This window comes from Aulostomus chinensis, chromosome 6, assembly GCF_037954235.1.
Source record: "Aulostomus chinensis isolate RoL2024-O1b breed Wild chromosome 6, RoL_Achi_v1.0, whole genome shotgun sequence".
NCBI classification, from domain to species: domain Eukaryota; kingdom Metazoa; phylum Chordata; class Actinopteri; order Syngnathiformes; family Aulostomidae; genus Aulostomus; species Aulostomus chinensis.
The window spans coordinates 11572801-11592526 of NC_141325.1; the positions used below are offsets into that span (position 1 = coordinate 11572801).

The 19726-nt window shown below is 40.3% G+C and overlaps 1 protein-coding gene across 1 annotated transcript; it reads left to right on the forward strand.

The window, feature by feature from the left end:
- The first annotated feature begins 1984 nt into the window (after positions 1 to 1984).
- On the forward strand, positions 1985 to 9944 carry mrps27 (mitochondrial ribosomal protein S27). Its single transcript, XM_086205347.1, has 11 exons — positions 1985 to 2122; positions 2393 to 2470; positions 3494 to 3564; positions 3670 to 3728; positions 4166 to 4280; positions 5569 to 5647; positions 5979 to 6094; positions 6704 to 6806; positions 6911 to 7053; positions 9165 to 9332; positions 9532 to 9944. The coding sequence occupies exons 1-11, from the start codon at positions 2050 to 2052 to the stop codon at positions 9778 to 9780; spliced, it is 1254 nt and encodes a 417-aa protein (XP_086061473.1). The 5' UTR covers positions 1985 to 2049; the 3' UTR covers positions 9781 to 9944.
- The last annotated feature ends 9782 nt before the right edge of the window (positions 9945 to 19726 follow it).

Sequence of the window (19726 nt, forward strand, 5' to 3'; positions counted from 1 at the left end):
ATATTTACATTTCATATATTCTCCATTTTACATTGTGAATTTCTGGAAATGTTGAACTGTATCTTTGCATAGAAATGTTTACTTCTTTTGCGCAGGTAAGAATTTCCTGTTTTGCTTGTCAAAGAGCAAACCAGAGAGTGCTAAAATTCTTCCATGTTTTGTTTTACAGAAGTGTCCCACCCAAGATTCAACATGTCACCTCCTTTGACCGAGAGCCAAAGGAGCTCTGCTGTGATTGTGGCTGAGGGCTGTCCTCCTGTAAAACTTTTGGAGAACAAAACTCTGGCTCGCTGACAGACAGGGCGACAGGTCAACGGCCCTCTCCTGGGGGTTTTTAATGAAGCGAAACTTTCGAGATCATGTGAATTCAAACCCACCAGAACAGGTAAATATTGTTCTGAAAATGAATCCCAGGGTGAACAACTGATGTTCTCCTCTGCAAAGAAAGATCATTTAAAATGTGTTGATTTATAGATTGAAGCACAAAGCAGAGGTGATGAGGCCCCCATCGCTGAACAGTTAAGTGCATTTGTTTCTTCGGAAAAACAAAGCAAAACACTATCTTCTTGACAGTCTTCTTGTAAAGCACCGTGAAGTTCTTCATTTCAAAATCAGAGCAAAAAAGGTATTTTTTTTATATACGGTATATCTCAGTTTAGTGAAAATCTTCTGCATATTGGCTGACTGGCTGTCCTCTATATGTTACTTAATATTACTTAACATTACTTCCTGCATCAATAAAATAAGAGCTAGACAACATGCATAATCAATAAATTATATTTCTCCATAAGTAAAAACCATGCAGTGTTATTGTACTGTAAATCTCTTGATATTTGAAGAGGAAGAAGGGTTCCTGCCGCTTGGATCCCAAATAATAATCCTTCAGGACCCTCGTGCCCCTCTGTGTTTGGGAGCTGAATACATGTGGCTGAGGTGAGGCTCAAAATATAAGGTGGCGCGTAATTTTTCTACACTCGATTTGTGGGCCTGTTATCGTCTGCTATGTCCAGACAGCTCAAATATCCTGTCAAGCTTCAGGAAACACTCATCCAGGAGGCTGGTCTTTATATGTGCAGTGTCACGTTTAGCTCCTGTCCTGTGCTGTTGGTCTCCTGCTCGCTTAAACAGCACCCTCTGTTGTCACAATGTTGGTTCTGCCCGAGCATATTTAAATGCCTTCTTTTCTATTTGTTGGATATTCCTCCCACAATCTACACAAGAAACAAGCATCTCTGATGGTGTCATTCATCTCTCAAATGCACATTTTGTTCGGTCCACCACTGCTTATACTGCAGACAATCATTTTGCTTTAGAATCATGTTTTTTCTCTGATGAAAGACACAATACTTGACATAAAATTAATTTCAAATCACTGTTACTCGTATTCAATGCACATAATTAGTAAATTAAGGAGATTTCAAGGTTCAATTCAAATATTTTTATGTGGAACTCAAAGCACAAGGCTTGACTGCCAACGAAGCCCAGCAAGCCACTATCCTGGGGTTCCAGACCCCCAAAGTCCCAAGTTTCTTTCACATTAGTCTCAGCCTGAATCATTATAAGGCCTTTTATGGTTTGTTTTCAGTTTTCTCCTCCAGAGAGAAGAATATGTGGCTCTGGGGGTCTCACTGTTGCCAACTGGTCTTCTTGTCACTGTTTCGTGAGAAAGTCTGCATTACCTAATGAATTATTTTACCTCAAAACTGAAATTAAATATATGCTAATATTAAATATAGAACTTAACCTACCTTAACTTTATATGCTAGTAATTTGCCTTATTTGTAAAAGGACATTATAGGCTTCCCTCTCTGGTCTGCCTAGTTTTCATGGAGTTTGAAGAGACAATGTTTGCCTTCAGTCTTTTACACTTTTGTATCATTTTCTCATGCGTTCAAAGGAAATATTTTTTTCTGAGATTGCATGAAAATCAATTTTCATCAACAGGTCATACTTGCAAAATGGCTCAACCAGAGATCATTTTGGTTTGAACAAGAGGGACAATCAATTGGTATCTCCCCCGCCCTGGCAGCAAAGTGGTATCGTCCAAAGATGGCCGCCTTCGTGTTGAAGAGATGTGTGACTGCAGCTGTCAAAGTTAAACGTTTATCGCCGTCTCTTTCAGGTAGATACATGTAATATCTAACTACGATGGACGTGGAATTTGGTTTTCTTTCACATTTTATATTGCTTGTATTCGATCGGCCATTATCGTCCTGGTTATGACGTTTTGGCCAGAAGAGCTAAATGTCATCTGTTCTTGCTTTTAGCTAGCTGTCGGCAGATAACTTTTAATGCAGCAGGGCGAAACTAATAACCAGTATCATCGTTACGATATCATCATCAAAAATTGTAACTGTTTCACAGATGACGAGTTGTGTGCTTGTGTTTGCAGCGAGGAGGTGGCTACTCTCAGCAGCCTACACAGACACCAAGCTGTGGGAGGTAAGAGGGAAGGATCCTCAGAACCTAGGTAAGACTGTATACGGTGGTTTTTGTCAATATTCCCATTGCTGGGGTTTATTATAACACTGTAGAACGCTTACACACGTCTGGCATGGATGCTTCATGGATTAAGTGACTCCTTGTCGGTCAGTACGAATTGCAAATCTAGACCTTACCAGACATCATGAGAGAAATCCAGTTTTTTAAAATCCGTGATGCCCCCCCCCCCCCCCCCCCAAGATAACGTATGGATAGTTTTTTTGTTATGAGGTTCTAAATTCTAAAAATGTATTAAAATAAAATACATGGAAATCATATAAATGCCTAAAACTCATATGTGTCACTTTCAGTTCCGTAAAATGAAGAGATATAAGTTTTCCGCATAACTGGGATTTTTTTAAATAAGCATGTTGCTGTGTTGACAGGAAGAGTTATAAAACCACACGGAAAAAAAGTAAAATGTAGTTTGACTAAACAATGTTAATATAATCACAGTATAAAATGATTGTTTATCCAGTCCTCAGTGACATCAACAGCTCATGGGTTCTGTATTCATTTAAAATGACACTGCATGAGTTTTAGCCCTTCTTGCTTTCACTTTGAGAGCATTTAAATGTTCTGTGTCTTTTACTGTACCTGAAGTGTAGGAGTTCTACACAAAACTAAACGCAACAATGTCGAATTTTTGCTCGTTTTGGTAAACAATGATGACTCAGGTTGGTAGATATTCATACCCAGGAGTATTTCAGGTTATGTAATATTAAAAAAAAAGAAGACAAATGGTAAACATTTGTGTTTGACTCGTTACTCTGCGGCAGTGCAACATGACATCTTAATGTGTGCGAGCGTCATCGACACAGGGTGGCAGTGTAGTGCTGCAGCTCTGTGATTATGGCTTCCACAAGTCACTGAAACAGGGTCGGCTTAGATTAAAATTTGAATTAAGAAGAGTTTTAAATGCTGGTATTTTATCTTGACCCAGTCAGAAACACTTAAATCATAAGGAGAATTAATTTCTAATGTTCTTGTTTCCATTTTTCCTGACCTAAAGCTGTGTTGGCCAATGACATGGAGAGGACATATAACAAGAGCCTTCCTGTTAGCTCTCTGACTGTGTCAAGGGTAAGCTGCTGCACTGACGTTCATGTATAATGCATGTTCTCATGGTGAACCTGTCAATCATATAGATCCAGAGGATGATGTTTTCATCTTGTGTTTATTGTACAGTTTGTTGACAACATATCATCCAGAGAGGGAGTCAGTCAAGCAGAGTATTACCTTTACAGGTAAGAGCAGCCACATGAGTTCCTCTGTCTTTCTTTGTGTGTCAGACCTTGGTTCATTGCTTGGCTTTGTGTGGTCCCAACTTGTGCGCTTTTCCTGGAATGAATTGTCTGTTTGGTTTGTCTGTTTTGGTTTATGTTCAGCCACATGCTTTTCTTTGTCCTGGGCAATTCCAGACCTTTCCTGTTTACCCCTTCCTCTGGAATCTGCGGTTTTGTGATGACAAGATTTAGTAAATTTCATGATCGCGTCCGTGTTCAGGTCATATTAATTTTCAGTGAGGTGACACTGAAACTGCTGGTGTAAATACCCTGTATTTTTAGTTGTGGTAGAGTGTCATCACTTCTCCCCCTTTCCTACAATTCTAGATGAGAGACTAATCAAGCAGAACTGTGACGATGGTACAACGTATCCATTTTTTTCCCTTCCACATCTCTAGATTTCGTCACAGTCCAAACTGTTGGTACTTAAGAGACTGGACCATTCACAGTTGGATCAGACAGTGTCTGAAATACGGTGCCAGGGACAAGGCCATGCACACAATTAAAAACAAGGTACGTAACACAATAAACTGTAATTTATTCATTCTATATGCACAATAATTATACAAAGATTGACAAGCTGAAAGAGAGAATGTTGGGGAAATCTGATGAAGGTGTTCACCGCCAGGATATGTTGATCAGCACAAAATAACATCTCGCATTTTTGGGCGTCATGGATTTATTCCCAGAGCAAAGACGACCTCCACCCAGTGAGGTGTTTACAGTCATGTTGGTAGAGCATGTTCAGCCAGTGTGGTTGCCTCTGTTCTTGTTTTGATCCCTCGTGTTCCTGAGAGATTAGAGGGCTCAGTGTCAGCCGTCGAATTGCGTGGTACGTAGTTTACCTAATCATGTTGGGTGAACACTTTGCATAAAAATGCTTAGAAGCAGTGTTGATGAGAATTTTCAAAAAGTGAAGTTGTTTTTGGCCTAGTCAAGTGACTGCCCACTTTTAGAGCAGCTGTCCTGTGCGGATATTTCTTATTAAATTCCTCCGCTGATGTTCTAGAAAACTCAAGATACGACACCTTTTAAGACTGATACCAAGCCAAGCAGTGCGCAAAGGTATCGTGACCGTAAAATGTATGAGTCGGCACAAAATCACTACATTTTTGGAACGACTGACCTTTTTGTTGTTGTTGTTGTTTGCTAACTTGTCACTGATGTAAACCAATATATAATATGAAAACATTCAACGTTTCTCACCCGAAAGGGAAATTACATTCATATTTCCATCTCTGATGCCCTTTAGGTGTTCATGTCGTGTTGTTACTCTCTGTGAGACTACAAAAAAATCTTCTATTTCTTAAAACAAGGTTGACATCTTAAGAACTTGAAGCTTGTACGGAAACGAAAACCTTTAGTGATTCCATACTGGATGGTTACAACTTTATGGCTGGGAATTGACTCCTCTGTGAAAGATAGAAATGATTTCCACTTGCTGAACTGTTCCACACCGTGCAGGTCTATTCTTTCATTCCGGAATCAAAGCACTCTTTCAATTTGGCCCCCCCCCCCCCAAAAAAACCCAGACAAACAAAGAGTTCATCTTCTGGTTCGGCTCTCTCGCTTCCACATAGACCCCAGTGTCCTTGAATACGCAGGAGTCTCTGGTCTGTACGCGGTGTTCGTCTTGATCAAACAAACCATCATTATGGTGAAGAGAATTTTTTAGGTGAAGACGTGGTTTAGGACTAGGCAGGTAGTGATTAAAGGTATGATTCCTGTCAATAATGAATTAATCAAGAAGTGTCATATGGATTGAAGTTGTGAAAGTATGACTGTGTGTGTTTGTGTGCAGGTCCAGTATGGAATATTCCCAGATAACTTCACCATCAACATACTAATAGATTCTTACCTCATGGATGGAGACTTAAAAAGTAAGATATTTTAAAAACAAATTTCCAGTCACATGTTTGAACTTCATAAGCTGTTTTTATTGTATTTCATTTACTGCATTTATATTCAGTGCTGATGTGATTTTTTTTTTTTTTTTTTCAAATTAACTCTCCTTGTGTTCATCTCTTTTTGATCTCTTCGACTTAAATTCCTGCAGTCTAACTCAAATATTTTGGTTAAGGCTCGCCTGAAAACAGTTTGTGGAATACAAACGTGAAGAAAATGGAAGAAAGAAATCACAACTTGTGCATTTTAGATGTGAACGTTTGTAAAATATTTCCTGGTAATCTATTGATTTGTCACCATTCTCAGGTGCTTGCTCTTTGGTTGAGGAGGTGATGCTTCAGGAGGCCTTCGACCTTCCCACCACGCAGATCCTGTCTTTGTACAGTCTGGGCAGTTACCTAGCAACCAGACCACAACTCACTGTGAGTGAAACACAAGACGCAAAAACATGGGAGGTGTTATGAAAACAAATGATCCTAGAATTTTTTTTCCCTTCTTTCTTTCTTTTTTTTTTTTCCCCCTGGAGCACACTGAGCAGAGTGTGTTTGTGTCGTGCAGTTGCTTGATTGTCAGCATGGCTCCGGTGTTAACAGCAGCGGCACGACCCACATGAAGAGAGCGGAGCTTCAGTTGGGTGCCATCTAGGGATTTCTGCCCTGCTTTTTTTCAGCGAGATGTTTGTGAGCTTTAGTAGAAACAGAAAGAGAAGGACATCGGCCGATAAATTAGATAATGACGTCCAAACAGCAATGCCTTTTAATGAACAGTTTCCAAAAAATACACCCCTTACTTGTTTTGTTTTTGTTGTTTTTTTAGCACGTGCTTCTTTTATCCTTGTCTGCCAGAAGGAAATATGACTGAAATTTGTAGTGAAGTGAAACACTCTATTATTGATGTCTGCTATTGAAGGATGGGGCTCATGTGCTAGCTTCGGCACTGTGGGCCCTTGGATGGAAAATGACAAATTTGGAGTGTGTTCTTTTTTTTTTTAAATGACTCGCAGTAAAATAGTTGTGGCTGGTTCTGTTCAGGTGCCGGAGGAGAGGGCGTTGGGAGCGTCACTGCTCATCTGTGGATTAACTCAAGACAACAGCATCGGCCTCAATGCTCAGCTGCTGGGCAACGCTCTCCTGGGTGTGTTTTTGAGCTCCATCTTCCGCGGCCTGCTGGTGAATTAATTCGGTGTTTTGTCATGATACTTCAGGTGTTATCTATTCTTCTCTCCCTTCCCCGTCCAGGCAAGGTGGAGATGCTCAAAGGCATCCATGCTGTGTTCAAAGGGATGCCTCTCGACTGGAGACACGGATATCTGGGCCGAGCCCTGGCTGTCATGGAGACCGTGGCTGCTGCTCCTGATGATGTTAAGCTTACCAAAGACACAGTAAGGATAGAAAAGTTTAACCGAGTCCAGCGTTACATGGAGCGCGTGTGTTTGTGTAAACGGATCGCGCCTAAAGATCATAGACACAGTCGGTAGATCTCGTCATCACAAAGCTGATGTTTTGTTAAGTTCACCAGGGTCATTTCATGAATAACTAAGTTATTCTGGGTTTGTGTGGTAATATTACAAAAACTATCTCCAGTCCAGGAAACCTCGCAGGGCCACCAGATATGAGGCCAACTCAAATACAAACAGGATTTAGCTTTTTTGTTTGTCTGCATTCAAATGTTAATTATGAAACAACCCAGTCATAGATGTCATCTCTACGCTCCAACGTGATTCTCGGAATTCTCAACAACTATTTACTGGAATTGTAAGTGATCCTTGCTGATACATTGGGCTGACCTTCACTTTTAGTAGCTGGCAGGGAAATGCAGGAATTTGTCTGGAGTATTGAGGAGTTGCAGCACTTGTTCACTGGAATCGCCTCAGCTTTTGTGTTGGCTTTGGTCGTTGATCCATAGTAGTTCTATTACAGACACTCAGGAAAAAACTCTGCTAACCCTGAACTTCAGAAATAACCTCAACCAAACGCTGGCTAAGACTGCCACACATCACAGTGTCTTATTAACTTAGTTTTTTCCTCACACATCAAAGCCACTACAACTACATAACTACAAGTACAAATTATTAGAAACATCAAAAAAACACCATGCACGGACACCACATAATTATGAACTAGTTCTTGCGACCTGCACTGACTGCAGCTCCATCCCATTTAAATGAATGGAGGTGACAAAATATGAAGTGTAAGCCGGTACCATTCAACGGCACCGCAAACTACAGTCTCCATAATCAATGACCGTAAAAATAAATGGACTCCTCGAACATTTTCTATAAAATCTGGACAGCATAACCCTCATGAAGGAGGATTCCCTGCAAGACTGTTGTATTATGCTACGTAGATAACGTGTCAGTGGTTTTAATGCTTTGTCTGATCATTTAATATGAGCTGACTAGCTTAGCCTCCTGCTAACATAAAATCCATCCAGAAGGTTGCATCTTTTATTTTCACTTAGCAATAAAAATGAGCAATTGAGGTCATAACAACAACAACAACCACAACCCTTTTTTTTTTTTTCCTGCAATAGCTAATTAAAGAAGGATTAGACTGGTGAGAATGAACTCTGTACTAAGAAAACACACACACACACACTTGTACATGTACTTATATCTTTGTGAGGACTTTCATTGACGTAATACATTCCCTAGCCCCTCACCCTAAACCGAACCATCTCAACTGACTGCCTGACCCTAACCTTGAGCCTAAACCTAACCAGAAGGTTAAAGGTTGAAGATATGAGGACCGGCCAAAATGTCCTCACTTTCCAAAAATGTCCTCACTTTGTTTGGTTAAATTCGTATTCTAGTCCTCAATATGTATGTACACATATGCAAGTACAAGAACACGCACACACACACACCCCATATTGAGTGCTTCACTGGTCAGTCAACCATGTTGTGATCCTGATAATATATAATATTGTGACCCAGACAGTCTTCATCAATGGAGATCGAACACACATGCTGTCATATTGCTGTTATTTTTACATACATGCACGCACACACAGTCGGATGTTTCCCCTCTAATCTCGCTCGTGCTGTCAATTGTAATGGTTGAGCTTCTTCTAATGAGATTTGGAAGAGCCTGGGGCACTGAGGATGTCTGTGAGAATCCCTGCAACCAGACATAAACAGTGTGTGTCAGACAGCGGCGCGGCAGTAATGTAGACAGAGCAGATAACAGCGCAGGACAGAGAGGTTATATTGCATCAAGCCAAGGTGCTGGTGCCTGCCGCCTCAGGTCACTTGTGATCTTACCTCTTTCAAGATTAAATGGTAAGTTGTCAAATATCATGTTCAGCCTCATTCATCACCATATGACACTAACGTAATAATTCACAAGCAGAATCCCCTTAAACAGATGACAAAAAATTGCTATTTTTAAATAAAGCTCATTGAGAGTGTGTTGAGCTGCGCTTCCTATACATTTCAGCAGGCATACTCAATTCAAAATGATTCTTCATTCTTGCTTTTGTACATTTTTCCAGCTGGATTACATGAATGACTTGCTGCAGGAGCTCTCCTCTGCTTCAGACTCCGATTCCTCCGGAGAGGAGTCGGCAGGAGAGGAACAGGAAAAGAAGAAGGAGGACACAATGGATGAAGATGATCAGGCCGAGCAGGCGAATCTATCTCAGTACGCCAGCAGATTCAAGGTGGGTATTTACTGTTGCTTCAGCTTCAGCCAATAACTTCACACCAGATGTCCTTGATGCCTGATCCTGTAAATGTGTTAAACCGTATTTCCTGCTGTGGCCTCCAAATCAAGACACAAAACTGTAGTTAAGCAATGAAAAATAGATTTGAGTTTGTTTGTTTTTTTAATGACTGGCTGCTCATCTTGTTTTCCTCCAGGAAATGAGCAGCCAGCTGGAGTCTCAAGGTAAAGTGGACACCACCTCCTTCCACACTCTAGTGACCACACTGGCCCAGCAGAACCTAGCCTCTGCTGAGGAACAGGACCTGGAGCAATACAAGAGTAAAGTGCAGGACTGGGAGGCTGAGAGGAAGCAGCTGATCCAGAGGGAGATGGAGATGAGGGAGAAGGCCAAGCAGGAGAGAGAGGAGCGGTTAGCCGGCAAGGCTGCGGCCCAGCAGGCTTAAAGAAGACTAGACCAGGAACAGACGCATTTCCTTTTATTTTTGCTGTCTGTTCCTGCCTGTTACTTTCGTCTGTATTGTTCATTGTGGATTTATGACAAGCCTTTAATAATTTCACTTGGGCATATTCCAGTATTCGGTCAAATAAATTATGTTCTTCTTTTGTATCACACATTCTGCCTCGTGTTTCTTGGTCAAATGACCTCATGTAAGCAAAAAGAAAAGAAAGCTGGGGAAAAGAAGTTACGTCACATCCTCCCACTCCTTTTCCTCCCCGCCTGTAGTCGTATCTGTGCATTTATGTGCATGTCAAGAAGCATCTCGGTAGGTCTTCCCACACAGGGGGCTTTGATTATCGTCAGAAAATAACGTGATGATGTATCGATCCCTGTGAAGGTAAACACAAGGGCACGTCCATAAAATCAACTTTGCTTTATTCATCAACATTTCAGTCACCGTCATCAGGACATAAAGAACACAAAAATGTCTTTAGAACAAAGTATAAAAAAATGAAACTGGATAACAAGGTGTTGCCCGTCTACATTTATTGAAGGTGACATCATGTAATAGCAACGGCACAATGAGGGGGAAGGAAAAACCATGTCAAATTAAAAGCACCAAATATATATATTTGAAGAAAGGGGTTAAATTTTTTTTTTTTTATCTTAAACATCAGACAGCTTAGATTTAAAAAAAAAAAAAATTACAAATTTCTTACATAAGAGATCCACTCCCAGCAACACAAACCTTTTTGTTCATGTCGATATCGTCTTCTGTGGCAAATAACAAAGTACAACCTCCGTTGTTTAGACGCTGCAGAAAGATAAGATAATACATCTTTGGAGAAGAAAATGCTGTTGTGGCAGCACACATAATGCCTTCATTCCACATCATGGTGCAGCTATTCAGGATTCAGAGCAGGATCTTGGGAAAACAGCCTGGTATGCGGGTCAGAATGAATGTGTGGCGGGAAGTGCTTCGACAAGAACAATTGTGATCCTGAAGCTGCTTTCTGAGTGCAGCTCCTTGTTCACAGTCGTTTTCCTCAGTGGAGGAAATGTAATTTAGCTGTTTGAGAATATCATTAGTCTAATAAATGAATGGTTACTAAAATACAATCACTGGAACATAGATGTTTGTCTTGACCCGGGAAGCTGATGAACTCATTCTAACTCACCATCACATTACATCATCACACACACATCTGAGCAGCATCAGCAAATTCCAAAATGAGATTGTAAGAATATATTGGTTTCATCTTCTGCATTTATATTCATTTCCTTCAAGCAGTAGGGGCTTGACTATTATTCAGTCTGTATCGACAGCGGAGGACGGACCACTGTTCTTATGCTGGAGATTGCACTTGTTGCATGTCGCCCATTAAAGCTTTGCCTGTCACTGTCATAACTTGTACATTCCATTCAAAATTGATTTGAGTCAAGTTCATCGTCTCATACAAACTGTCGGCCCCAGGACCAAACAGGAGCATATTGCTGCAATTTTTGAGCTTTTCATCAGATTATTTTTTTTTCCCAAGTTACAATGAGACCTTTTTTATACGCCATGTGTTAAGGTTTAAGTGAACGTGTAGACCCCCAGATGCAGACGCAGCCACTCAAATAGGTTTCAACAGCAAGTAGAGTTTATCGGAAGCCAGGTGAAGTTCTCAGAGTGGGTCGCACAGGGAGACAGAAGCAAGAGGCTGGAGAAGCAAGAGGCGGACCGTAGCAGAGCTGCAGTCACCGGAGAGGAGGAGCTGGAGCGGAGTTGAGGGATGAAAGCTGAGCAGGTGAATCTGTCGGTGGAATCCGAGTGATCCGGACACAGATTAGACAAAACATAAATGCAAAGACATTGAACAAGAAACAAACTTCATACAAAGAGCTGTGCTGAAAACCACGCGGGGGTAACAGGCGACCTGGTGGAGGAATGAGCCAGTCTTAAGGAGAGCAGGGTGAAAAGGTGACTTGATTGCTTGATCAGATGCAGGTGTGTGATGAGCAACAGACGAAGGCCTGAATGATCTCCAGCTTTACCCCAACTCCACACACACAAACACAGCAGAAACAGGGGGCGTTAAACACACACGAAGGGAGGGAGACAACAGAGGAAACAAAGGGGAAAAAAAACATGTTGAACCCTGACACCATGTGACTTGAAAATGAAAGGAAATCATTTATGTGAACGTGTCAACCATCTATGGTTTATTGTTATCTGGGATCAAGTATGATCATCCGTGCATTTTAAACCAGATCAATAACTTAAAAGTGAAGTTTATTTAATAAAAAAAACATAAAAAGACCAAACTAATTTGAATAATTCGTCAAACCTTCTGGCTTGCTTTCCTTGCCTGTCATCCTAAATGCATTTGATACTGAAGAAATCAGTGTGTAGAGGTGCATCTAAAATGCACATAATTTTCATTTTGAAAAGTTCAGTATTTTCTCAAAACATTGAGCACTTAATAACCTTCAAGTGGGACAATGGAAACAACTCATAAGTCAAGTCAAGTCAATTTTATTTATATTGCGCCAAATCACAACAAAAGTTATCTCATGACTTTTTACAAGTAGAGCAGGTCCAGCACCACACTCCTTCAATGAATTCACACCCAACTATTCTCCGTTGAGCAGACCCAGGCTCAATGGGGACGGCCTTCTGCTTTGACCGGTTGGGGGGGGAAGAGAGCAGGAGAGCGGGGCAGAGACAAAGACAGATAATGGAGGAAGACAGATATACAGAAGGAAAGAGAGGGACAGAGAGAAAGACAGATAATGGAGGAAGACAGATATACAGAAGGAAAGAGAGGGACAGAGAGAAAGAGAGAGAAAGGGGAGGAGTCTGATGGGATGTAAACAGGTGATGCTACGGGTGTCAGCTTGAACCTCTTCAGGTCTGTAGCCTCCTCAGCAGCACCTGGGATCTGGGATTAGGGGAGCCTGAAGGCTCTGGAGAAGAAGAAGAGTTAGTAACACATATGAGTATGATAATGACTGAAAATCATAAAATGTCATTACAAAGAAAGATGTTGCACAACAACTCAGTAATGGAGTTTTTAGACAGTTGGGGCTTTGGCTCACCTTCTTTATAGGATCAATTTATTGTTGGCTGGAAATAATTTTATTAACCTTCTTAACCTTGAAATTACTCTCACAAAGTGACATCTTTTCCTCTTTATTGGCCACATTTTATTGCAGCTAATAAACAGAATATCATCTCACTCTGTTGGTGTTTTGCATTCAAATTTGCAAAAACCTTTTAGGGTTGAAGGTACAAAAATGGCTAAACACTCCCATTTTTATTTAGAGCAGCTGCCTTTCTTGTTTCTTTAGTGACTCTTAAACATTCAGTTGAAGTGGTTTTTCCCCCGAAGAAGAATGTTCCCATCTCCTTAGCATCCTTGCAATCAAGTAATTCATCTTCACTCCCCAGGCTGCTCGGGTCATTTTTAATGGGCCGTTGTCACTGCTGTGTTAATAATGTAGACGGCAAATAATTTCTAAACAGAGATGGAAATGAGTCCATTTTCAGTGTCAACAAAGTGTTTTACACCCTTCGCTTGTTGTCAAAAAAAAAAAGCTTTTGTCTGTCACTTTGGTGTGTTTGCACAATCATCAGCCAGGAGTGCTGTTGAATCAGCTGAAGAAAAATCAGGAAGTTTGACATCCACATCGCTGATTGAGTGATGTTCAGAGCCTTTGAAACCTTTTCAAAGGTCAGGTGGACTGGTTTGGTAAGAGAAACTGTGTCACGGGTAAGTAGAGGTAAACAAATATTGCAGAAGAAACCTGATGCATTATCAGTGCTGAGCTAGAACACAGACCAACTGCTACTGATAATCATTAACCTCCACCACAGAATCTTGTTTGTAGCTGATTAAGCAGCACATCCTTATCAAATCTTGTGAGATGAGTGTGATCCGCTCCTAACAGTTTGTTCTTAAAAGTTGATTCACTAATTCTCCCGGCAGCTGATATTTAACCTCTTGTAGCGCTGATTTCTTTCTTCCCACGGTTGTAGTTTTCTTTGTCTGTGTAAACACATAGCTGTGGCTCTTGTGAAGTCGATTTCAGTTCCTGTAAAATGTGGTTTGTGTGCGTGCGTGCGTGCGTGCGTGCGTGCGTGCGTGCGTGCGTGCACACATCCAACTCAGAAACAGCTAACAGGTCAAGATGCTGCTGGTTGTGTTGCTCTTGGCCAGACTGACCACAAACATATTTTTGCATTAATATTGAATGATTCATCAACCGCCTCATATTTAACATCATAAAGAGATGAGTGTCAACAAACAATGTTTATTTAATTTATGTTTGTTTTGAGGGTATGCTTGGCTTTAATGTGTTCTGACATGAGTGTGCTGCTCATACATCTAATCGGGCAGACATGACATTGTTATTAGGAATTAGATTCATGAGCTGTCTTGTTCATTTGTCTACTTTGTCATTGATAACAAGAGTATAACCTCTTTAAAATGTTAAATGTTTTCAGCAAAAAAAAAAAGCTTCCAGCTGGAAAGTTTATGCTCCTCATTTGTAGATTGGGGGGGGACCGAGTGATGTGACGCATCTCTAGCACTGCACCTTCAGTCTGCGTCGCTGGCAGGCGGTGACAAAATGCGGGCTCGTCCATAACTAAAAAAGGGTTATAAAATTTGTTCGTTTGTTGAATGATGGTCAGTAGAGTCAGAAGTCAGGGTGTTTCTACCACTCTGCCTCACAACAAAACAAAACTCAGAATAAATATCACGAGTTATTAGGGAACGGTCCCAGTTAGCGGACCCCTGGCAAAAATGAATGAAAGCATTCGAAAACATTGTGAAAGTTTTTGTGCAAGAGTATTGACCCAACATTGAGGCGATGTGGAGTTTATAGATGATGCAACTGACCCACTGTAGCTCCTCTAAAGCAAAATAGAATTAATCTTCTGCTGCACTGGTCACTTCATTTGAAACAAAAACAAACAAAAACAAATTTTCATAAGCATCGTTTCTATAAAAAAAACAACACCCTTCCAAAAGAAACAATCCTCATTTCACATGTTGAATGTTCACGAGGGCCAGAAAAGCTTAATTGCATCAAGAGAACAATGTATCACATGTGATTATTAAGATATGTCCGCAAGGGGAAATGAGCTTGCGCAAGATGAGTTTCCAGGGAAGAAGACTTAGCCCTTCATCATGACTTGCATCTTAATTCATTTTTATAGTCAACACTTCAAAACTCAGGGACTCATTATATGGACACCTCTTTTTAAAACAAACACAAGGGCTTTACTTGCATAAAACCAGACTAAAGGAACAGTGTGTAGGAGTTACTGGCTAAACTGGAATTAATCTCTTTTCCTTTGTGTACAATAATCTGGTTTTGACAGTTTAGAATGAGCCCTCCATGGAGAGTAGGTCTTTTTCCATGGTTCCCATCATGTTGCACTGCTGTGTTTCTTTAGTTGACCAGAATAGACAAACCAGACACTGCAGGTTAGGCTCCTAAACAGTTATAATATGTGATCCGAATATCAGATGGACTGTATTTATATAACAGTTCTTACAATGTCGGCACATTCACACGCACTATGGGTGGAAGCCGCCATGTCAGGCACTACCATTTTCTGGATGAGAAATAAATTAAGGGTTCAGTGTCTCCAGATGAGTCGGGGATTGAACCGCTCATGAGTAAGACACACACACACACACACACACACACCCACACCCACACACACACACACACACACATACACACACACACACACACACACACACACACACACACACACCTCTTTAAAACTAAAACACAATCTTAAAGAAAGAAATGAAACGATGTTGCTCACTGTATCTGTATGAAGGATGTGCAACATCAAAGCCTTGCTCTTGCATCCCCTCTACACAAATAAAATGAAGTCAGCATTATTATGAATGACACGGTTTCTTAGCTTTCGCTCATTTGTGTTATTGCACAATTTAAGCAGTGTAGGTTTGACGCAGTTCCTTTGATTTATGCATCATCAGCAGTACAAAATCCAGCATGTTTTTTGTTTTTTTTTCCCATCATGCTGCAATGCTAGCAGGGCCACCAGGTCACGTTAAAATGATCACTAAACCTCTTTAATGTGGCGTTTTGGTTCTCACCCTGATAATGATAGACACCATAGCATCTGCAACGGATGGTGCAACATCTGCAGTGATGAGTATTGCTGTTTTCCAAGGAACCTGAGATGTTTGGATGGTTAAACACTTTCAGTAATATTTCTGTTTGACTGATGCTATGATATGAGTCACACCTCTCTGTGGAAGTCAACGATGTCACCGGGGGAGGAATTTACCTTGAACATGTTTCAGTTTGTAAGCCGACAGCATGTTCACATATTCAAAGTCCTACACTATGAATCAATGTTTTCAAGGAGTTAAAATGCTATTGATTGTGCCGTTCACAACAAATTAATGAAAGACTTTCTGCAAATAATCTGAAAACCAGACCAAGAGTGTCTGTTTCCATGCGGGCATCCACTGTAAAACTCCATGCCAGTTAAAACAATTTACATCTGATCCTCAGTGCTGCAGCTTTGTTATGTTGAGTGAGATCGCATTCGGATGTTCGCTCTGCAAATCTGCCAGACTCTAAAATAAACATGTACAAAGTCTTTCTAAACTTTATATTAAAAACAAGTTGGATGCAGTGTTTTCAAGGACAAGGACTCATGCTCCTTGATTTATTCTCAGACACGTTGGGAATCCAAGAGAAGCACAACCATGCAGACAGTTGGATAGAAAACAGGTCCACTTTAAAATGGCAACGTCTGCTAACAATTTATTAGGAATGAGAATCAAGAGCCAGATCAGTGTTTTAATGTGTTTTTAACCCAATAATTTGGTCGACCTTCCTGCTTACAATTTTTTAAAAATATGCGAAAAAGAAGTTTTACATTTAAATGTAAAATGTGTTTTGGTACTCTTGTACGTACCTAATGGTTTTCATTTTCATTCAGTGGTTTTGATTTGCTTCAGTAAACATCTTGAAACTTGAGGCATGCAAAGTGAACTTTAAAAAGGATTTAGCTGAACCCAAATTTAAAAAAACAATTGTTTTAATTATTTTCTTTCAGATTTAACGTCTTTAAAATCTTATGCTGTAACTTTAGAGATCAGGCCAACAATACTTAACAGTGTCCCTGCTTACATGCGCAGTAATACTCCATTATTCCAAAAATGACAATACATGATGTCTCTCATTTGTTTTCAAGCAAAGGTGTAAATGTGTTAGCTTAATGCTACTATGTAGACTGCTGACAAGCAATTTAACTCATTAACCCTTAAATTTGTTATAATGAGGTAAGCAAACATAAGATTAAACCTTAAGATCCCTTCATTTTCCCAAGAAATGCACAGCAGAAAAAGTTATAGTTCTAAAGTCGCACAGCGTGTAACATTTTAACCAGACTGGAGGGAAACGACAGTGAATTTCAGTTCCGCCCTTTCTAATGAACCTCACTGATTGGAATTTATTTAAAAAATTGGATTATAAACAGAATATTGAAGCTGTTTCATGAGAATATTTTCTATCTTGGAATAAGAATTTACCTCCTATCTCCTGAGACATAGGTTCATTATAAACATTTAGCAACTGGCCCCATGTGTTTATTAACATCCTGAATCTAATTTGGGAATCATAATCATTTTCAATTAAAAAAAAGGATTTTATAGGGCAGAGTTGCCATATCACATGATCTACTTGTGCAAGATATAAACCCCTGAACAGCTGTTAAAGGATTTTTTTTTTTCTTGATCAAGAACGAGCTACTACTTTAAACAATGTTTCTAATTCCATATTTTTTTTATGATCCTTACTTAATAGAGCTTTAAAGTCAGATTGTTTGAAGCCAGTTTGGAACAAGAAAGCAAATAAATCACAGCAATTATCTTTGCTTTACCAAAATTCAAAATCTCAGATCGTAAATGCAACTCAAACTGGGTTGAGTGAGCATCCCTGCACACACGCTGCAGACTAAAACCTGGAATGAAGATGTGTGTTTGACCCAAAACTATCAAATGTGTCTGTTCCTGTCCACAAAACCCATTAGTTACTCTCCAGGGTAAAAAAAAATAAAAATAAAAATAAAGGAAAAGGAAAATCTTCCAGAGCAACACCAGCACACATCTTCCACTGTATTTCTAATTTTTCTTTGTTTGTTTAGTTAGCCTTCCTGTTCTTCGAAAGAAATTCCAATTCTTAACAGCTTCCCCAGTTTTTCCACCCAATTGGCAATACTTGTGGGATACAGAAGCTAACAAAACCTTTCCAAGATACAATGTAGTAATTGTTTGGCAGAGGAATAAGAGTCATGATGGGGAAGGTTTTTTTTTCCTCTTCATTGCTTTCTTTTTGACCACAAAGTTAACCAAAAAAACAAACGTTCAAACAGAGAGAGGTGGGATTGTCTTTGCAAGTTGTTGTATTTACAGGAACTCTGATTCTTTCAGCTGTGCTGGTTGCCGTTACTCCACATTTGTAGTACAACCAAGTTGCAGGTTATCTGACTTTGACAAACAAATCCAGGAAAAGCATATTCATGAGAGGCCTAATCTTTCAAATCTACTTTTAGTACATTCTGCAAGGCTAAGACTGGGCTGGAATCATATTTTATCCGTACACACAGGGTGGCACGCACGCACGCGCACGCATACACACACACACACACACACACACACACACACACAATGGACAAAATCATTACATAAGAAGCATATTTTTCAAAGAAATGACATGTTAAGGGCAACAATGTCTCATACTGTCAACACGTGAACGACATGCCAAAAAAAACTTTCCCCCCAAGGCTACACAATGTCCGTGATTGCAAGAAATTTGGCAACCAACAACACAACAAGTATGTTTTCCTAGTGCACACACTCCATCTTGCGCTATGACGTCTGGCAGCGGGGCTCAAGGTCTTGCAGTCCCAGAGTTCAAGATGTTCTGTGAAAGCAATCACAGTCAAGCAGGGGCAAAGAAGCAGCCTCAAATAGGGGACACAGAGTCTGGCTGGGGCTTTTACTCATGCAGATCTATGGTCAATTATGATCCTGCAGTAATGGAAGTCTTTCAAATGTTGAGATGCCTGCGTGTTGAGTGGGAGTCTTTCATACAGGATGCAACTGACGGTGAGATCAGGGTAGACTTCCAGCCGCAAATATACCCCGCCCACCCTTGACACCATCCCCTCTGCTAAACGCCGCCCACCTCGACGTTGGGATGTTGGTGGCTGAGGTAGTTTGTTTGTAAGACAACATGCAGACACAGTCCTTGACATCAAAAATAAAATCAACATTTCTTTCAATGAGGCATTCATGAATTTTTTCACAGTGGGACTACGAAAATATTGGAAGTAAATATATTTGCAATGTAAAACAACCAACACTTGTACTTGAATACATGTCAATAGAGGCCTGTACCTTTCAAGACTTGCTCTAAAGGTACAACTACAGAATTGTAGTTGGATGTGTCAGTGAAACTTTCTGTGGTGATGCACGAGCAGATTTTTGTTGGCCATCCCAGAACTTTGCATCGCCATGGCTTCCCATGACCTCTGAAATCTTATTCGACCACTTGTTAGCAACCACTGGTTTCAAGGCAAATAAATGCCTCCAGAGTGCAGTATTTACAGATGTATTTTATACCACAGAGCAAAACTTTAAAATCTCGTCAACTTTGAGGCGAGGGAACCGGATGTTCAGGATTTAGGACCCATTCCTGCACCGATGGGCTGTCCTGACAGTTCAACACTGGTCAACTCACAATAATCTGAAAAGATGCTGTTGATTTATGTAAAAAAACAAAACAGTCGTGATCATTTGTTTTAAGATATTCGTATTACTCTTGAACAGTATTAGTACATTCCATTGACTATAATCACCCTACAGCTAACTTGAACACATTCAGCGGTTCATAAAACAATGATG

Excerpts from the sequence above, each read along its gene's own strand:
- mrps27 (XM_086205347.1), top strand. The coding sequence starts at position 2,050 with ATGGCCGCCTTCGTGTTGAAGAGATGTGTGACTGCAGCTGTCAAAGTT. Across the intron at positions 3,565-3,669 it reads GCTCTCTGACTGTGTCAAGG|TTTGTTGACAACATATCATC; the intron begins GTAAGCTGCTGC and ends TTTATTGTACAG. Across the intron at positions 6,807-6,910 it reads GCTGGGCAACGCTCTCCTGG|GCAAGGTGGAGATGCTCAAA; the intron begins GTGTGTTTTTGA and ends TTCCCCGTCCAG.